This window comes from Megalopta genalis, chromosome 4 (genome assembly GCF_051020955.1).
Source record: "Megalopta genalis isolate 19385.01 chromosome 4, iyMegGena1_principal, whole genome shotgun sequence".
In the NCBI taxonomy this organism is placed as follows: Eukaryota; Metazoa; Arthropoda; class Insecta; order Hymenoptera; family Halictidae; genus Megalopta; species Megalopta genalis.
Genome location: NC_135016.1, coordinates 27068663 through 27089455, shown reverse-complemented (window position 1 = coordinate 27089455; position 20793 = coordinate 27068663). Strand labels below are relative to the sequence as shown.

Below are 20793 nucleotides of genomic sequence, written 5' to 3'. Positions count from 1 at the left end.
CCGAATTGATAATTAATGAAAAATTAAAAATGATCGCTTAATTTTATTAAGATTTGCAAGAGGTACGAATGCTGAAGGAGTAATTGAGTAATTGACTTCGAGTGCAAAGGGTTAAATTCAGTCGATTGACGACCGAATTGATAATTAATGAAAAATTAAAAATGATCGCTTAATTTTATTAAGATTTGCAAGAGGTACGAATGCTGAAGAAGTAATCGATGCCATATAAGTTTGCTTCATAATTTTTGTTTAATCGAATGAAATATTTTAATTTTATGAAAATTTTTGAGGTTTCTAGCGCGGTCGCGGAAGCGTTAAAATGGAAAAATAATAAAAATATCGATGCGAATTTAAAGGACATCATATTTTAATGAATTTTGAATATCCTCGAATATTGTACACTTGCTGTATTTATAGCAAAAAATGATTAGAATGTAAAACAGTAAAAATATGTGATAAATTAAAAAAAGCTGTTCACGTAACTTTCCTGTGTTGCGATTAATGCGGACGATTTTTACATCGCACTATATTGATTATACGATACCAGTTGTGCCTGTCGCACTCGCCAATAGCTACGTGCTGCAATGTTTCGCGCGAATTGATTTCAACAGTTCGCGTTCGCAGATAGGAATCAGTTAAGTTCCGAGCGCGTCACTGTGATTGAAACAAATGTATCGCTCCGTGCGACAGGGCCAGAAAATAAAACGTAATTTCGCTGTTCGCTGCAGTTTAACACAAAAAAAAAAAATAAAAAAATAAACGTTTCGAGTGCTGTAAGCCTTCCCCTCCCATGTGCAAAATGCGCAGACGTTAATCCTTTGTACTTGCGCGCGGAGATAAGCCTGTCAGCCGGCAACGGTATGATCGGTCTGCACTTGGATTTGTTCGAGAACAAGTTTCCTACCGATCGAACGAAACGAACGAGCCAAGTAGTCTGTTAATGAAACGCCGATTCGATATTTGATATCGAACGAATATTGATTCGAATATTTGATATTCAACGTTTCATTTTTATCGTTACGTTTTATGGTACGGTGGTTTTATGGCTAACGGTGAAACGATGTTTCATAAAATGATCTTGGCGGTTGGTCAAAATTACAAATTAATATTTCAATTTACCGGCGAAAGTTTGACTTTTTAAAATTGCACCGAAATTCGAAACAACTTCAACTAATTTCGTATCTCGCGGTTCTTACGGATGGTAATTAAAAATAATTGCTCGTTAGTAGAGTTACCATGCGTCGCAAAACTGTGCTACGAATAATGCATGCGGTGTGTACCTACTTTGTTAATTTGAACGTTGAGAATGTAGTTACAGAATTGTCGGACTAGAAATATTTCGAATCTAGTTAATTTTGGTTAAACACAACTGGTCTAGCACCGTCACCACGAGTGACCCCTAGAGAAAAAATTCAAAATGATCTTGCCATTGCTCTCACCTCCTCGCGGGACAATTGGTTGTCGCGGTCGCTGTCTATCTCCTTGAACACGTTGGCCGACGGCGGAGTGTCGCTGATGTTGATCAGTTCAACCTCGAACAACAACGTTGCACCTGGAATCAGAAATATCCGATTAATAAGTACCTGCGTTATTTCTGCCGGTTAAACGAAACAGACCGCGCACCCTCGTTCCCGTAATTCCGCATTTCGAGCCAATCTAAAATTTAACGCTCGGATACAAAACTCTTCAAGAGGAAACTTTGTAATTACCTGATTCCGACTCTGGCATTTCGAGTGATATCGCGAAATAAAACGGTGAATTAAACAATTATTGTATATTGCGCGCATTACTCGCTAATTACTCGCCGCGATCCTCGCTAGTTTTTATTCCGCTTATATCCAGTCCACCGTGAAATGCTGTGATAATCGAGTCGTCCGTCGACTAAAAATTAACCCGACCCGCGAATAATCGACCGGTGTCCAACAATCGTTAACTTTCTTTCAACTTTCTACCACTTAAAATAATCCGTGCACGCCGAAGCGGATATTTGATTTCACTTCGACGAACCTGATCAAATTGTTTTTACGAGTCGCGAGGGAAGCGGAACGAACCGAGTCGTTCGTTGAAACAATTTCTGTAAAGGCAAACATCGAACTTGGTAAAAATGACCGGGAATTTTATGGAGCAATTAATCGTGATTACATCGACAAAGGAGCTTTGCGATTTTCAGTTCACGATAAATTGCATCGAGTTTGCTTTAGAAGTTATACAATCTGTTCTCTCATATGTACTATCTCCGATGTTTATCGAACTTCTTTCAAAATGATAAAATCAATTTACATGGATATATCGATGTATGAATGTACGCGAACATTTTGAACTTATCAAATTCAAACAGTGGTTTACATTACTCGACGACGAAAGTTGACAAAGAATCGAAAAATGGTGTTACCGGGTGGTTGAAATACGAGATACTGATTTTGTAAGCTGCCTCGTTTTTCGTTTTATTTTGCAAATACAGTAATGTCTCTCTAATTGATGCCCAGATTGTCCATAAAAATGGACAATTTGGGAAGAAGAGATACGATTATTCGAGCCTTGCGGTTTGTTTTCATAGTTATAAATTGTCAACAATTATAAAAACGAGCCGCAAGGATCGGATAATCGTATCTCCTCTTCCCAAATTGTCCATTTTTGTGGACAATCTGAACGTCAGTAAGGGAGACATTACTGTAAACAGGTAATAAACAGTCTCGTATTTGTGACTAATGTCAGCGATACATTATGCAGAGAATATCGGAACGCGAATAACCGAGGGAGACGGAAGAAATGTTCTTCAAATGTCTCTGATTTCCTATCATGTTTCGCCAATCCGGAGATCGAACGACACGCAACGACCGCATTGATTGCTCAAAACCAATAAAAATCCAATACATCTCTGTCAGCGCTGACGAAAGACGATTGCCGCGGCTTTTCTATTATTTACCCGTCGACTCCCAACGAGCCGTGCACCCTCTCTGACCCCGTGAAAAACATGTCCACAACGCCGAGCTCCTGTATCGATGACGTATGACGGACCTCTTGTCGCTGACATTTACTACCAATCAGAGCCCATTCTCTAGAAACGAACAACGAACGACAAATCTGCCAAAATCTCCTGTTTCTAATTCATGGAATTGTTATCGCTTCGCTGCACGTTTCGCTTCTGGTGCAGGCAATCTTTGACGCACGAGAACTAGAAATTCCCTCACTGGATAAATAAACAGATGAATCGGTAAGGGAAATGCGTAAACAGAAAACCGCGGTTATTCTGAAATTAATTTCTACGATTCTAAATGCGAAACACCGTTTAACCCTTAGCGCTCCGAAGGCTCCACTACGGAGACATTTGTCATTTGTTCCGTAACTCCGAAGGCTCCGCTGCGGACCCAAATGTTTTTAGCATACGTTATCGTCGGCTTTAGCAATTGTTATCTGTAGTTAAAACGTGCCAAGTCTGTACCATTACGATTAACCCCTTAATGCACAGTTTTTTTGAAAAAGGCCGGCCAAAAAAGATCAATTTTTTTTAATGTAAAAAAACACAATTTAGAACGTTGTCTTGGCAAGAAAATTACAAAAATACAAAAATAATCAAAATTTTTATTGCAATTCTAATTTTCAGAATATTACTATTATTATTATTATTGTTATTATTATTATTATTATTATTATATTTTACTGTACATTATATTTTAGTAAAATATATATTGAAAAATGAGCGAATCAGAATCTGAATATGAATACGCTGTCGGAGAGCGGCTCACAAGGAACAGATAAGTCGTAAGTGATAAGTAGAAAAAGGATATATTTTATACTTGAATAAGTAAGTGTTATAGTTTACAATCCCATGTAAATGATAAATATCAATAAAATGATTATTTTTTTTTGCTTTCACATTGTTATTTTCAATTCTCGATTGTATTCGAGTGTGAAAAATTATAGCAACATAAAGTACAACGCCGCTCGAATTATCTCGAGTGTGCACAGTTTGGCCAGTTTAGCGCGCTCGAGTTAACCCGAGCGTGCACGTTAAGGGGTTAAACCATTTTTTGACCTTTTCTATGATTAGCAACATGGAGAAAAGTAAATATTATGACGAGAATTTAGAGCCGAGCGATACCGAAGACGTATTTGATTTTGAAGAGTTAAAAGACATTGTGGAAGACAATGTTGGTTATGATTCTGACACTTCGAGTAGTGGTAGCGAAATTATACTACCAAAGAGACGAAGAATGAGAATTATTGAAAGTGAAATTACATATTCCAGATAGAATACCTTTTAGTGTATTGCCACAGGTCATTGGACCACAAGTTCCTACAAACATCGAACAGCCGATACAATATTTAAAATTATTTTTCACGGACGAATTGGTAAATGAAATTATAAAGGAAACCAACAATTACGCAGGAAATGTTCTAAACTTGAAAGAAATATCTAGTAACTCTATTTGGCAAAGTGAATACTGTGTCACTAGTCCAAGTAAACCCAGAATGCACATGGGAGATTGTTACCAAAGATATCGCACCATGGTGAATTACAAAATTAAAAATTTATCTTTTATTCACAATAGGAAAATGTATATTTATAGAATAAATAAAATCAAATGCATTCACAAGGACGTGTAATCTTTTCCGCTGAAAATAAGATTTCCTTTATCTCAGGCGCTCTGCTCCAAAAATGTGCAAAATCAGCACAAGCTGCGTCGTTAATCGTACTTCCGTTGCAACAATTATTGAAAAACCACTGCACAATGTCCCGAACGCGCTTTAAACTTAGAATTAAATTGATTCCCAAAGTTTCTAATAAAGATGAAATTCTTGCTGCATGGCTTTCATATTTTCTGCTGAAGTTCAAAAGATTGGTGCTGATTTATGTTTTATTTACAATAGGAAAATGTATATTTATACAATAAATAAAATCAAATGCATTCGCAAGGACGTGTAATCTCTTCCGCTGGAAATAAGACTTCCTTTATCTCAGGCGCTCCGCTCCAAAAATGTGCCGGATTTGCTGGTAGGTAGTACTCGAGAAACGCGTGAAGCGCTAAGGGTTAGTAAACGCAGGGAAACGAGCGATTTTCTGCGGCATCTATGTTGGCGTTTAGATCGTTCAGGTCGTACCGGTTGCAGCTCGTAAACTGCGCGTTTGATTCACAATCGCGCGCATGGTCTTGCATTCGATATCCATTATGGAGGTCCCGCAGCGATTAAGCCGGCCCTAATGAAATATGCCGGCCAATAATTCATTACTTATAGAAACGCCATTAACGAAGCGAGGTATGTTTTTGAGTTCGACGACGAATCTCGTTCTAGCCGGGGAAAATCGAACGATCGTGCGCGATAAACGCCGCGTCCCACCGGGAAAGTTTCTCGTTCTCGTTCTCGATGACCGCAGCAACATCGACGACAGATGGAATCAAATTCGTTTTTCTTTGTCCGCAATTTCCTTCCTCTGCCGCCTCTCCCCCGCCGCGCTATCCGAGGCAAACCTTTTCATTTTCGATCCCGATCCCCGCGACTTGAAATGCTTTCCATCCTCTGTTTCCTCGTTATTTACGCTCCGCGTTCTACCGGGAAGGGACTGCCCCGGCCATTATAGCGTCTAGATACCAATTAACGCGATAGGAAGCCCGGGAAGCTGCGAAATAATGGGCAAATTAATTATTCTATTGTCGATTCAGGAACGAAATTTTCCGAATTAACGAATCGCTGCGGCCCGAGTTTTATCTTCCGGGCTCAGACGGTGGAATTGATAAGGTTATCCCGACCGTATATACGAAGTTTTTGTTAACCTGTTAATCGAGGAATTAGCTCTTGTTCAGCTGAACGCGAATTTGACGAATTTCTGATAAAGGTGGATAGAATGTATTCGAAGTGCAAAGATATTTCATCGTCTTTAATGCATTCGTTTTGAATGCCCCACATGTCGATTTGAGTGCACTGAATAAACGCTCAATAATTTCCCCTGCAAAATCGACGCAACTGGGTTGCTATTGTGCACTTGTTATTTAGAAATTCGCTACTGGCGGCTAATGGCCACGAAGAATCGAATCATTGCACTATTTCGAAACGCTGCGTCCTACAAATCGATCAATGAACGTCAGGGAATTCGGTAACGAAATTCCGGCAAGCACGTTGCATTGACGCGTATCATCGAATTCGCAGTGCTAAACTGGATCAGCAAATTCTAAAAACTCGATCACCGACCGACAGAAAATTTCGCCCCTTTGACCCTAGACCACTACGAACTGTTCACGATTAAAAAGTATTTTAGTGCATCGCACTATGCAGTCGCTTCCAATCGCAATTTTTCATGTTAAAAGAACCGTGGAGTCGTGTTAGCTAAAAATTCGTTTCTTGGCTTCATGAATATGCAGCGACGGTATATTATGTTTAAACAACACGATCTGCGAGACGGAAACACCAGAAAATTCCGTCAAGACGAACTAACCAACTTCGTCGAATATCGCACCGGAATGGTAAACATCGCTACGCGAATTACATTTTTGCGAAAGTAACCAGCGAACTCGTCTTTTGCCCGGTAAAGAAGTTAATTAACCGTGAAACGCATAAACCGCATTTAGCCCGGCTCATGCAGCACGGCCCTCGAACATTGTAACTTCTCATTAGACGTTCTTCCGCAACAAAGAACCGCAGACACGGCATTCCGACCTACAGACGCCATGAAATATTTCTCACTGTGACGAAAAAACGTTGCTCTTCTTCCCGTCGATCCTGAAGCCAGCCTCCAGGCCCTAACGAATCGGTTTCAAACAAAAAAAAAAATTTTAACTAATTCTTTAAATTCTTTTAAAGAGTTTTTAAATTCATAGCACCAAGTGTCCTTTGAAACATACAGGGTGTCCCAAAATTATGGTATTTCCAGAAAATGAGGGATTCCTGAGATCTTTTAAAGTAACTTTTTCCTTAGCGAAAATGTGATCCGCTGCTTCGTTTACGAGTTATCGACGAAAAACAGCGACCAATAAGACGCGAGCTCTCCTGGCGCGACGCGGCCGAGCCAATGAGCCGAACTCGCGTCTCATTGGTCACTGTTTTTCGTTAATAACTCGTGAACGAAGCCTCGTAGAATATTTTCGCTAAGGAAAAAGTTGCTTCAAATGATCTCAGGAACCCCTCATTTGCCGGAAATACCATAATTTTGGGACACTCTGATTATTTTATTTGTTTTTTTCTCGTCAAAATTTCGTTTTTTTTAGATTAGCGGTGGAATAAAATACTGACATTACTAACAGGATGCTGCGAAATCCAGGACACTAATTTGAAAGAGATTGAATTACTATGATAAAAAATAGCAGAATACATCCGGAAATATTAATGCGAGTTATATAAGAACTGTAAATAAGAATCGCTGGAGGTCGTACGACAATCGAGCTTGGAGCAAAGTATCCAATAAAGTTCGTTAGTCGCGCAACTGTTTAATAGAATTCGACAGCGCTTTTACTTACTCCTCCGGAATGATTCGCGGATTTCAATGGCTCCCAATGGGGAAACGAGCGAAGCTAGCAGGCCGGATCGATACAAAAGGGATCGTTAGTAACAAAATCGGGGCCGAAGAAAAAAATGCAATTGCACGGAAATCCAATAAACCGTCAACCATTAAATTGAGCACTGCTATCCGGAGTCGGCTCTCGGCCGGATCAACATCGGCTCCGGCGCGCTCGCGCTCATTTTTTCGGAAGCTCGCGTGTCAGATAAATCGCGAGCTTCCCGCGGTGCCGCGAGCCGCGTATATCTTTGGCGGAAAGTGTTCCCCTTTTTATACGGACCGTTCTCTCTGGCTTTGTCCCCGACGGCCATTGTTCCGCGGCAAGAATACATTTGGCAGCCGATAAACGGATTCGATAATGATTGAGAACAGTTTCGTAATCGGCGCGGAAACCGATCACATTTTTTCCGTGTGCACTTATTTTTCTGCATCGTTCTCTTATTTTTCGAATCAAAATGCTCGCGGGAACGGACTCTGTTCGTTTCCTCCGGCAGGTTCGTACCTTTTGCACTCGCAGCTATTTTGAACGTTATTCTTGGACACAGTTTTCTGTCAGAATTTAGAGATAAGAATGCTTTTTTTTATCAATGAAATTATCGATTGCTTCTTTTTCATTCTAGTTTTGAAACAAGGAGTGATATTGAGCAAAATGTCCACAATATTTGAAGCTCGATTACATTACACGATGTAAATGTAAGTGCACAGAGGATAGCGTTACGGAGCAATTTTGCGATATCGTGTCAATAATTACTACAAATTAGTAAAGGTGAAATAGAAATGAGTGCATGGATACCCGGTTGTACGCATAAAGCTTAGATCTTGTACGAAAGTATGTTCGTAACTTCAGCCGGTGAAGTGCAATCGATGCTTTTGATAAACGTAATTAAATCGCTGTCGTCGCGAGTTTTGAACAGTCCCGAGGGATGTTCATTTAAATAAGATCAATGCGGTTAATTTGGATAAGGTGTTCGCGCAACATCGTGCACGTTTATTTACAGAAACGTCGTAGAAATCGCGCGTCGATATTCGATCGTGACAATAACGTCGAGTTTCCGAGACCGAGTTTCTCTCGATCGAGTGTTGAAAAATTTCATTTCGTACTTATCGCGATGTCTCTCCGTGGAAAATTAAATGTAAAGGGACAACCGTACAGAAGGGCTACCTGTTTCCTCTATAAATAGCAGCGTTCCCTTCCGGCACCGTCATGTTTTTCTTACATTCTTCGTCGCAGAAACGCTTCAGGAAAATCTCGGCACCTCGCACAAGATGAATTTTACCTCCGCTTAATTAAGATCCGCCGGTAAATTCTGTTTCTCGCGCGACTCCAATATCAGCCATCGAGATTTTTGCTCGTCACGATTCTTGGCATTTCTCCGATGAAAGAAAAATACGAAACTGAGAGATCTTGTCTCTACACTCTTCTTCCGTTCGAAGACGTTAAAATTGAATCGCGCTGAAGCAACGGTAGGAAAATGTTTTTCCGTGTTATCAACCAGACTACGAATCTTTAGGCAACATAAGATCGGGCAAAATAACGATTTTCTGATGAATTGCGAGAACCAGAGATCAAAGAGAAACTTATTATTGCCTTCAATAATTGAGATAAGTGCGTTCTCGTATTGTCGCAATGTGTTTCAACTGTTTTGTTTCTCGCGTGCTCATTTCGATCGTAAATGCATAAAATCCGCAGTCCAGTATGGCGAGAGAAAAAGCAATCTAACCTCCTGGAATTACGTTTCCGGCTCCCTTCTCTCCGTATCCGAGTTCCGGTGGTATGGTCAACTTCCTCTTTTCGCCCACGCACATATCAACCAAACCCTGGTCCCAGCCTTTAATAACTTGGCCAACTCCCAGCTGGAATGTGAACGGCTGATCTCTGTCCAAACTGTAACAGGCAATAAACGGGTACGTTTTAAATACTGTTTCGTTGGAACGCGATCGTTCTGAGGTCGTCTTCTCAGAAGCTAAGATTAAACATTCTCAATCGTTTCATCAAAATATTGCGAACGACGTTTCCGAGCGACGCGTTACACGCACGGTAGAAATGAAGAAAACATAACCCGGTGAAAATGAATCACAGATCATCGATTTCTTAGGAGTTCAAATTCAGTCTAATGATTACAAGCGAAACTAAATACATATTGAGCCGTTAATTTTGAAAGTGGCATAAGTCACTTTTCCAAAAATATCGAGTTAATGGTAACACTAATTACGATTGAACGGTATCTTTTCATTTTTAAAAAAAAGTGACTTATGCCACTTTCAAAATAAACGGCTCATATACGTAATTTATTCAACAATTTTAGTAAATCGCTGTCCTTTCACAACATCACTTCAGTAAAATACGTCGGACAAAATTAATATATGTCAGTCATTTTTCTAAACTATTTCTTTTGAAAGTGGCTTAAGTCGCTTCACCGTAATGAAAAGTGGTGATTTTTTAATGTTTATACGAAATTATTTATACTGAGAAAAATATCAGTATCCTGAGATAACAAATACAAGTAAATCTTCTCGAAAGTTAGCATCCATATTTTTAAACGTGTTAAAACGCAAACCCTTAAATATCCCGACTTCAAAACAAAGTGACTTATGCCACTTTCAATATAAACGGCTCATATATGTCTTCCTAATTGACGCTCAGATTGCCCACAAAAATGGACAATTTGGGAAGAGAAGATACGATTAGTCGAGCCTTGTAGCTCGTTTTTCATAGTTGTTGACAATTCGTAACTATAAAAAAACGAGTCAAAATGCTCGAATAATCGTATCTCCTTTTCCAAAATTCTCGATTTTTGTGGACAATCTGAGCGTCAATTAGAGAGACATTACTGTAATTGCTCAAATTTCTCACTTTAAGCCTACATTATTGTATATTACTCGCTTTTAGTGCTCGGCAGGTTTAGTGTTGAAACAGTGGAAAGATTGAAAAAATACTAATGTATTTATCTTATTGAAATCGCCGAAGAAAGATCAGTGGTTCTCTGTTGCTTTCGTGTCTTAAAATCGATGGAGCCAGGTTTTATTTTCCATAGAAATCCGCTGTCTAATAATTACATAAAAGTATCCAGAAATTTGATGATAAGATAGAAAGATTTTCGTTGTAGACCGCGGATCTTCTTCATCGTTCGCTACTTCACGGTAAGTACAGCTGTTTCCCAAAGTTGGGGCGACTCTGCTTAAAAAGAAGGATAACAATTTTCTTCGACCGTTTCATTCGCTGCTTTCTATCGGGTACTACTTCGCAAGTTTTTGAAGGTCTTCGGTAAATAACATTTCCACGATTCCCCATCTCCGTGGACGGTCGGGGGGGGGGGGGGGAATACAGGGAAATTCGTGGAAGATGAAAGCGCATTAAACGGTGCAGCAGAGTATCCGTTTTATCCGGAACAATTCCCAAGATACATGTTCAGTCCCGGCTCGGAACTCGGAAGAGGCTTTCTCCTTTTCCAAAATTGTCCATTTTTGTGGACAATCTGAGCGTCGATTAGGGAGACATTACTGTAGCTAGCACTGGAAACAAAATCGTGTCTAATTTTTGCTTCCGAAACGACGTGCGGAGAGCAGCAAAAAGAAAAAGAGAAATCTGTGATTTCACAAGGAAGCGACAATGTGAAAGTTACATTTTATCCGAGTTTCGTCGCGGAACGAAATTTTGACGAGAAAACCGATTGGGGTTTTACGCGGGGATTAGTATTAACCAGTGAACCGTTCGCGAAAGAAGACGAATGGAAATGGGGCGCGGACGTAAATCCTTGAAGCATCGAAACGCGCTGAGTTCGCGCTAAATTTCAAGGTCTTCCGGGCCAGGGAACAGCTCGGCTGTCTATCGGCGATATTCCTCGTGAAAAAGGTCGCCTCGCGAAAGTGTCAATCTATCGCAGTCTCGTAAAGTCGGGTACGCGTATGCCAGTCGACAGCTTCACACGCGCCCGAACCGAAAATTGACGAGTTCATCGGTCGACTGACACGAGAAGACTAAGAGGAAAGCACCTGCGCGAAATTGCTTCGGCTAGGAAAACGAACATTTTACGAAATTCACGAAAATCTCAGATGCAACGGCTGGAGAAAGATAATTTCCAATCAACGCGTCGAAATTGTTCGACTGATTAATTAAATACATTGTAAAATACTGCGTCTCTCCAGATATTTTTATAGAATTTTCTTTACATCAACAGAACTCTATATTTTTAACATTTTATTTTCCGGAAGCCTATTAGTAGACTTTTCAATAACTTGGCTGTCTCTAAGAAAAGCTCAATAATTTTCTTTTAAGTAACAACTTCCAAAGAATTTGTCACATTATAGTAGTCCAATTAATTGATCATGGATCATGGATCAGATCGGATCGGTTGTAGTTTCAAATTTTTTAAGCAACTATTGTCTGTTGACCTTCGATTTTTAAGAATTTATTACAAAACTGCCGGCAGATAAAGCGTTAACATAGATAAAAATGTGGATCGTTCCGCTTTATATTGAAATAAAATCATTACTAGAAATATTGACGTGACGCGTAAGTAGACTACAATTTTTATGAAAATGGATAAAATATTTAACCATAATAATTTAAGAACGGAACACCGAAAGAAAGTAAACATTTAAGAAAAATAAGAACATGCAGATTGATCTTCTCTTAATCTACTCTTTCTTCCCACGATTCTTCAGTTCCACAAGAATATCCGTCGCACTGATTTATTAGCATTGTATCGACTCGATACGGCGGTACAAAATGCTTCATAAAAATATGCCAGAGATAGTCGTGCACGGCAAAAGGTCGCGCAGCCAGAGAAAACTGTGTGAAATCGTCACGAGGGACTGATAAATGGGTCAAGGGTTATCGAGGAATCGGATCGCAAGTGTTTGCATGGGAACCGGAGACCTGTTTCCTGTCTAAGGGACGCAGAAATCCTGGGGAAACATCGATGACAAAAAATAATAGAAAAATAAGGGGAGACGTTTGGATGCTGGGCGAGTCCGTGGGTGATGGTGGAAAGTCGATACCTGGGGGACACGGACGCGGACACGGACACGTTCCCTGACTCGTTCGAGGCGTCTCGACGCGCGTCTCCGCCACTATACACGTACTCGGAGGGTTACGGCGGCGTCGCGACGCGTCGGACGCACACGCGAATGCGGATGAAGTTCCGAGTGCAACGAGTAACTACAACGTGCCACGCGGAGAATCTCAAGCAGTGTCTACGTTGATATGCAGATATGTACGTTGCCGCAGGAGCGGGTGCATCTACGAGTGCGCGCGCGCGCGGGCGCGTGCCCTCACATAATTTTTCAGTACGAGGCGCATTTTTACGCGACCCTCGTTTCTCGTAGTGTCAATTTGGAACGATGCTCGGCCCGTAATTGTCGACCTGTCGTATCCGATGATCTATTGGGTTGGCAACTAAGTAATTGCCGATTTCAGTTATAGATGTCTCTCACTCCCATTTTTATGATATCAGTAAATGTTATATTATAAAATTATTATTATTATTATTATTATTATGTTATTTTTTATTATCCGTGAATGTTAGCAACTGGACAAATTGAATGCAGCGGTCAAGGAAAAACGAGCAGAATTGGTCAATCGTAAAGGTGTCATTTTCCAGCAGGACAATGCTAGGCCGCACACGTCTTTGTCCACTCGGCAAAAATTGATGGATATTGGTTGGGAATCGATGTTACACTCACCATATAGCACTGATCTCGCGCCATCGAATTACCACTTATTTCGATCCCTGGACAACTCCCTTCGTGGTAAAACTTTTAATGATGATGACGCTGTAAAATCTCACTTAACTCAGTTTCTGGCCGAAAAGGATCAGACTTTCTACGAGCGTGGAATTTTCAAGTTGTCAGAGAGATGGCAAAAGGTCATCGAACAAAATGGAAAATACATTAAACTTCATTCCAAGTAAAAAATTTTTTATTTCATTGAATAAATCGGCAGTTACTTAGTTGCCAATCCAATAGATCGGATCACACGGATTTCTAGAGCATCCTACAACGATCTGTGATTATTAACACTTTGTACTCGAAGTTACTTTAATACTGAGTCCAAAACAGTTTTTCTCATACTATGAATATATTGTAATGCTGGAATAAAAACGATGATCTAACCTTTTTATTTCTAATTTTTTGCTACAACTCGAAAGCAATTCGGAGGCCACGTGCCACGATTCGAAGGCAATTCGGAGGTAATTCGGAGGCAATTCGGAGGCCACATGCCACAATTCGACAGTCACGAACCTAGTGCTTACCACGCTCTGTAATTCACGTTCAGATTGCTCACAAAAATGGACAATTTGGGAAGAGGAGATACGATTATTCGAGTCTTGCGGCTCGTTTTTATAATTATTGACAATTCGTAACTACAAAAACAAACCGCAAGGCTCGAATAATCGTATCTCTTCTTCCCAAATTGTCCATTTTCGTGGACAATCTGAGCGTCAATTAGAGAGACATTACTATATTTCCATTGCATACGACTGACTGCATTTTATGCATATGTAATTTAGTGTTTCGATTAATACAACAGTTACATTTTTAACAGCTTTTACCAGTGCCTCGGTGTCGCCAATCGAACGCTAAGAGTCAATAAAATACGAAAGATAGCAGAGATGAAAGAATATTTAGGATATGTTTCGTTCGAACATTTTTCAGGGTTCTGTCGGTATAGCTAATTCATTCTGAACAAGCACCGGCCACAAAGCGATGGTCGATGGCGAAATAAAAAGCTGGCTGAACGCGGAGGAATCTGAATACGCAGCATTTGGCACAGAATTGTCGGCAAAGTCACGTCCCGCGCATTATCTTCAAAGGTACATACTTAACGCCGGTCAGACATAACCGTGCTCCCGGAAGCACCGTAAACAGGAATCACGCAAACACCATAAAACTCTGTCGCCCGGTGTTGCCAAGCACGAATAAAAACAGAACCAAGCCCGAACGTTCCCGTTTGCTCGCCGATTTTACGCCGCGCCTTTAATTCCTCGTTAAACCGATGAGCGAGCTAACGATCGAGACCAGACCCGAAGACTACGTGGCTCCGTCTAGCTCGATCAGCCGGACTCAGAGGTGACGGATGTGTCGTGGAACAGAATGATTCCCGAGGTGATCGGAAGTAACTTTTTCCTTAGCGAAAATGTCGGTTATAGCTTCGTTAACGAATTACTAAAGAAGAACGCGGACCAATCAGCGAGCGAGCTAGGCTGGCGCCACGCCCTCGCGGACAGTGCCGCGTCGAGATTCGTCCGCGTTTTTCGATAACCCTTTGCACTCGAAGCTATTTTAACTATAAATATAAAATCATTTCTCTAACTTATAGTATTTCTATTTTATATGACAAAATGCATTTTATGCGTATGAAATTGACTCTTGGGACTCGTACAACAGTTACGCTCTTAATAATTTTTTGAATCTAAACTTTGTTAATATCAAAATTATCTTAAAAGGTGATATAACAAATTTTTGGTGGTGCCTCAGGCTCACCACTCGAGTGCAAAGGGTTAATTTTTTTATTTCTAATTTTTTGCCACGATTCGAAAGCACTTCGGAAGGCCACATGTCACGATTCGTCGGTCACGTACGTAGTTATCACGTACCTCGTAGCTCCGCGGGTTTTCTTACCCGACTCACACCCAAAACACCCACTTTGTGTTATCTTCCGAGAATTCGGCGAGCTGCGTCGCGTGCCGCATCACACGCTTAACCGACTCTGTCGAACCTTAGCATCGACCTAGCAATAAATTATACAGGGTGTCCCAGGTTTTAATGTTCAAACTTTGTCAGTATATTCTATGGCACGAAGTAAGAAAAGAATGTTATGTAAACATAGGTCATATAGAGCTTTATTAAGAAGTTATAACAAAAATTCGTTCAATGAAATGAAAGAGAATAGAAACGAAATTCGCACGGTCATAAATTCGATCTTCGATCGATGTCAATCATGTATTTGTCAACAACGGTAGACATTTTGAAATGTATTAATAAACACAGCTTACATAACCACATGTCATGTGCTGATCTATTCAAGCCAATGCTCGCAGTAACAGCAAGTTGATTACTATTCCTATTCTGAATTTTTGTCATAATTTCTTAATGAAGCTCTATATGACCTATGTTTATATAACATTTTTTTCTTACTTTGTGCCATAGAATACACTGATGAAGTTTGAACATTAAAACATGGGACATCCTGTATAAGCGTAGAACTAGCACAGAGAAATTCACGGCACCCCAAAATTTGGCATTCTGAGAAGAATTTATTGTTCACACGGTAAACGCGCCACGCTGCTGTGCGAGAATAAAAACGACGACTTAACTTTCTTATTTCTAATTCTTTGCCACACTTCGGAGGCAATTCGGAGGCCATATATCTCTATTCGACGGTCACATATCTAGTTATCACGTACCTAGTTATCGCGTACTTTGTAACTCCGCGGTTTTTCTTACTTGACTCACGCCCAAACAAACAATTTTGTGTTGTCTTCCGAGAATTCGGTGAGCTGTGTCGCGTGCCGCAACACACGCTTGATATCACGATTCGTGTCTCAGACACGTGCCTCAGAGTCACCACTCGAGTGCAAAGGGTTAATACAAGCTCAAGTTTAACACGTTCCGTGCCGAGCTTTTTTTACTCGAATCTTCACACTTTGATATTTTACTAAAACTTGATGTATTACGTGCAATTATTAATTCTCGTACACATAACAACGTAACAAAAACTTATCAACGCCCATTCTTGCGGTGGAAATTGATTCTTCGGTTCTAAATTTCTTGTAAACAATTTGTTCAGTTCACTAAGTAAACATGCAAGCGTGTACCATGGATGGTACACGTGGCACGGAACGTGTTAATACACTTTCGCTAAGTAAAAAGTTGCTCCAATCTGGCCGAGGAATCGTCCCTTGCCGGTTCGAACGGAACACCCTGTACACGGTTCTTTACGCGCTAGTTATCGATTCCGCCGGTGATTCGTCGCGAAATGAATTTTCCGATCTATAAAATTTACGGGACCGTCGTCACCGGCGTATAGAGACACGCTTTCGAAAATTTCCTCGGGCGGGCGACCGATGACGAATCCCCCCCTGGATCGTGATCTCGCGACGTAAACCGGAACAGGCACTTTATTGAGAAGCGGCGCCATATAGAGGCGAAACGACCCGCTAGACGTCGTAAATGCCGATACAGCTAAATCGCAGTGAACACGAGCCTCCTGGGCTGTGTTTCGAACGGAATTCGTTTAGAAGCTGACGACCCTGCACCCGGCGACCGGCGCGCACCTCGCCGGCTGACACTTGTTCCATGGCTTACGAGTCGTAATTCGGTGTACTGGATTACTGGGATGACGATCGATCCGCGAACATTACGAATCGAAACGGCTGTCGCGTCGCTCATACACGGCTGTTTTGAAAAGTCTAAGAGAAAAATACCGATGCAATTTGCTAAGGTTTCAAAAAAGTGTGACAGCTATATATTTCGTAAGAAATAATAATTTCGAAATTCGTAGAATAACGAGTTGAGAAATGAAAACTTTATTATAAACTTTTTTAATAAGCATTTTTATTAAATAAAAGATATTAAGAAAGTAAATTTTTTTAGTGTACCCAGCAACGCGAGAAAACGATTATTACAAAGAAAATTTATACATTCATTTTTTCCTTGTCGATATCTTAACCAAGAATAAAAACAATAAAATAAATTTATATTCATAAAGAATAAAAACAATAAAATAAATTCATATTCATAAAGAATAAAAAGAATAAAATAAATTCATATTCATAAAGAATACAAACAATAAAATAAATTCATATTCATAAAGAATACAAACAATACAGTCTTGTACATATGGTCCGCGACAAGTTAATGATTTAATTACATTAATTTTATCCGAGCTCTTCGAATGTGTACTTGGGTGTCGCAGAGGTCTAATCAAAGAATAAATGAATTAAGAAATGCGTTCCGAAATAAGTATTATTTTTTTTTAAACAAAGTTTCGCAGTTTTTGAAAATCGGTTTGCAGAAGGTCTGGCAAATTTTCTGATTGGTCGAGTAGCGGACAGAAGTTTGTTAGCGTCGATTAGACGACTTCTCGCGAGATGGGACGGGGGCGGGACACGAATTCGAACAATTAGTGGCAAGATGAAGTGATGATCTCATTCGGGGACATTTCGCTGTGATCCTATTAACCGACCCCTGTAATGCGCCGGTGTTGCTCACGCGTGAACAAACAAATTATGCGTTCGAGATGCATTCGGCCGGAATCCTTCTAACGTGAGCTGTCGAGCCGTGCCGAGTTGAGCCGAGCCAAGTCGAGACGCGCCGAGCCGAGCCGAGCCAAGTCGAGACGCGCCGAGCCGAGCCGAGCCGAGCCAAGTCGAGACGCGCCGAGCCGAGCCGAGCTGAGCCAAGTCGAGCCGAGCCGAGCCGAGCCAAGTCGAGACGCGCCGTGCCGAGCCGAGCCAAGTCGAGACGCGTTGTGCCGAGCCGAGCCGAATCAAGTCGAGACGAGCCGAGCGACGCGTGGCGTGGCGCCGAGCGTGCAGAATAATGTGACCGAAGTTTCGAGCATAATTACGTTGCGTAAGGGTAATTACACCGCGCCACGTGGGGAATTTCAAGTCCTGTGCACTTTCGTGCGTCTACGTCGCAATGGCGTACTCGTGCATACAATGATTTAAAGAGGTACAATTTTTTTTTAAGCGAAACATTTATTCGTACGGTTACGAGAAAAACCGTGGTCACGATTATCTAGGTGCACTTCGTGCATTCACTCGTTTAGGTATGTCATTCGCATCAAGGTATCATCTTCACGATATTGAGAATTATTTGAGCCGTTTATTTTGAAAGTGGCATAAGTCACTTTTTTTTTTTAAATAAAAAGATACCGTTCAATTGTAATTAGTGTTACCATTAACTCGATTTTTTTGAAAAAGTGACTTCTGCCACTTTCAAAATAAACGGCTCATTTTAGTCTGCAATGAATTTTTTCCAAACAGTGGATAGAATTTATTTTAAGCTATACGCAGGATTAAAATTGTAGAAATGACGGAAAAGGATAATTTGTCTGAATATTCCGTTCATCTTCTGGAACTTCTCCATGAGTTCTAATAATAGTAGGAGATGCCAATTAGTGCTATTCTTAAGTGAACACCTACGCCTATCATTATACCGTGACACAGAAGATCAAGATTCATGGATCTCTGGCCTTGGACACGCAACTCTGTATTCTCTCATCAACATATTCTGGGTTATTAATATCGAGAAAATACTTTATTTCTATTCGGTTTTGTAACGAACGATAATTAACTGACAGCCTCATTTTGTAGATTTTTCAGAAAGTCTTCTGTGCATTTTTTTCAACTAGTCGGTGCTCACTTCCATTTCGCATACTACTTCGTTGTTGTTCCGCCTGTTTAAGCTGGATAAAAACACACGCGGCCGCCATCGTTCCCAAAACTTTGGCTAATTAGTAGCATGCTGGTAGCATGGTATCGTTGCAATGTATCGACTCCAATGAAATGTTCCTCGTATCTCGTATACACCGCCGCCGCCGCTGAAAGCGACGTTCATTTACACGTAAAAATAATCATTTTCGGCCGTCCGCGGCACACTGTAGTAATTGGCGCGTTATCAAAATTCCCAATTGCTCTCGACCAACGAAAAATAATAAACGTAATAAATACGCGACTATACCGGCAAACCGCGCAGGAATTTCCCATCCGCCGAATTACGTCCGCCGAATTAACGGGACATGCGTTTTTGTTCGTCACTTCATTAACAAAATCGGCACGCTGGTTGTCAAGTGAAAAATTAATATTCGCCCGTCGATAATTTAGCATACGAAATGAGCTCCGCGTCGCACAAATAACCGAGCTATCGTATTCGAAAATATTACATCTCGTTAAACATTTTTCTAAATTCTCCCCGAGCACCGAAAGATCGTTAACAATCGTTCCGTTTTACGTTTCGCGCAACCAGATTTCGCGAGAATATTTTTTAACGAACGCCCAACGTCGCGTCGACAGAATTTTAACTGCGATTTAGCTAATTGTTGGCAAACTTCGATTCTTCGTGCATCATAAAAATACGTTGCAAATAATGTAGCAATATCCGTCAATTCTTCTTTTTTATAGTTTTTTCATTGCCATAAATGCATCAAATCCGCAGTCCGCCGACTTCGGGGATTATTGTTTCGATCGATGATTAATCAAGAATTTCTCTTGAATTTTTCTCTTCGCGTACCGTTATCGAAAAGAGAAATATGACGACCCTTCGAAACGGATTTACGGTTACGGGTGTATAAAATTTCAATTACAGTTTAAATCTCGCAACCGCGGACGCATTTGTCGGATTTTAATCGCGCGGATCTCTTTTATTAACCAAACTGTCCGTCGTCTACCGGTTCCGAACCGATCACGTTTCGTCGAATAATCGCATTTCATGATGCGAATCTGATTGTCTAGCTAACGGATAAACGGTCGCGTAACCAGTGCCACAATAATTGTTCTGTCTCGTCGCGTTCTTCCGTTTTCCGTTCGTTTACCTTGACAGATTGAGAAGCTAGCTTCGAGCTATACGAACTGTTGTAGATTATTGTCTGTACACGTTCGAATTGTTTCGTGGACGCATTATTCCTAAAATCTGCGATAATTATACCGCAATCGTTAGCCAGAAATTCTAAAAATGTTAAGCTAAACATCCATGCGTCGAACGCAAAGATTCCGTTTTCCGTTCGTTTACCTTGACCGATTGAGAAGCTAGCTTCGAGCTATACGAACTGTTGTAGATTATTGTCTGTACGCGTTCGAATTGTTTCGTGGACGCATTATTCCTAAAATCTGCGATAATTATACCGCAATCGTTAGCCAGCAATTCTAAAAATGTTAAGCTAAACATCCATGCGTCGAACGCAAATATTCCGTTTTCCGTTCGTTTACCTTGACGGATTGAGAAGCTAGCTTCGAGCTATACGAACTGTTGTAAATTATTGTCTGTACACGTTCGAATTGTTTCGTGGACGCATTATTCCTAAAATCTGCGATAATTATACCGCAATCGTTAGCCAGAAATTCTAAAAATGTTAAGCTAAACATCCATGCGTCGAACGCAAAGATTCCGTTTTCCGTTCGTTTACCTTGACCGATTGAGAAGCTAGCTTCGAGCTATACGAACTGTTGTAGATTATTGTCTGTTCACGTTCGAATAGTTTCGTGGACGCATTATTCCTAAAATCTGCGATAATTATACCGCAATCGTTAGCCAGAAATTCTAAAAATGTTAAGCTAAACATCCATGCGTCGAAC

General features: G+C 40.7%; 1 protein-coding gene across 2 annotated transcripts in view; it reads right to left on the bottom strand.

The window, feature by feature from the left end:
* The window catches only part of Fkbp14 (peptidyl-prolyl cis-trans isomerase Fkb14), a 164325-nt gene that overhangs the window by 2483 nt on the left and 141049 nt on the right, over window positions 1–20793 (bottom strand). The window contains exons 2-3 of one of the 2 annotated variants that reach the window (XM_033473784.2): window positions 9214–9377; window positions 1440–1552 (exon numbers count right to left, since the gene is read on the bottom strand). In XM_033473784.2, coding sequence (XP_033329675.1) covers window positions 1440–1552; window positions 9214–9377 — 277 coding nt within the window. Of the gene's footprint in view, window positions 1–1427; window positions 1553–9213; window positions 9378–20793 lie in introns of both variants that reach the window. The other variant, XM_033473783.2, reaches the window with a different exon arrangement.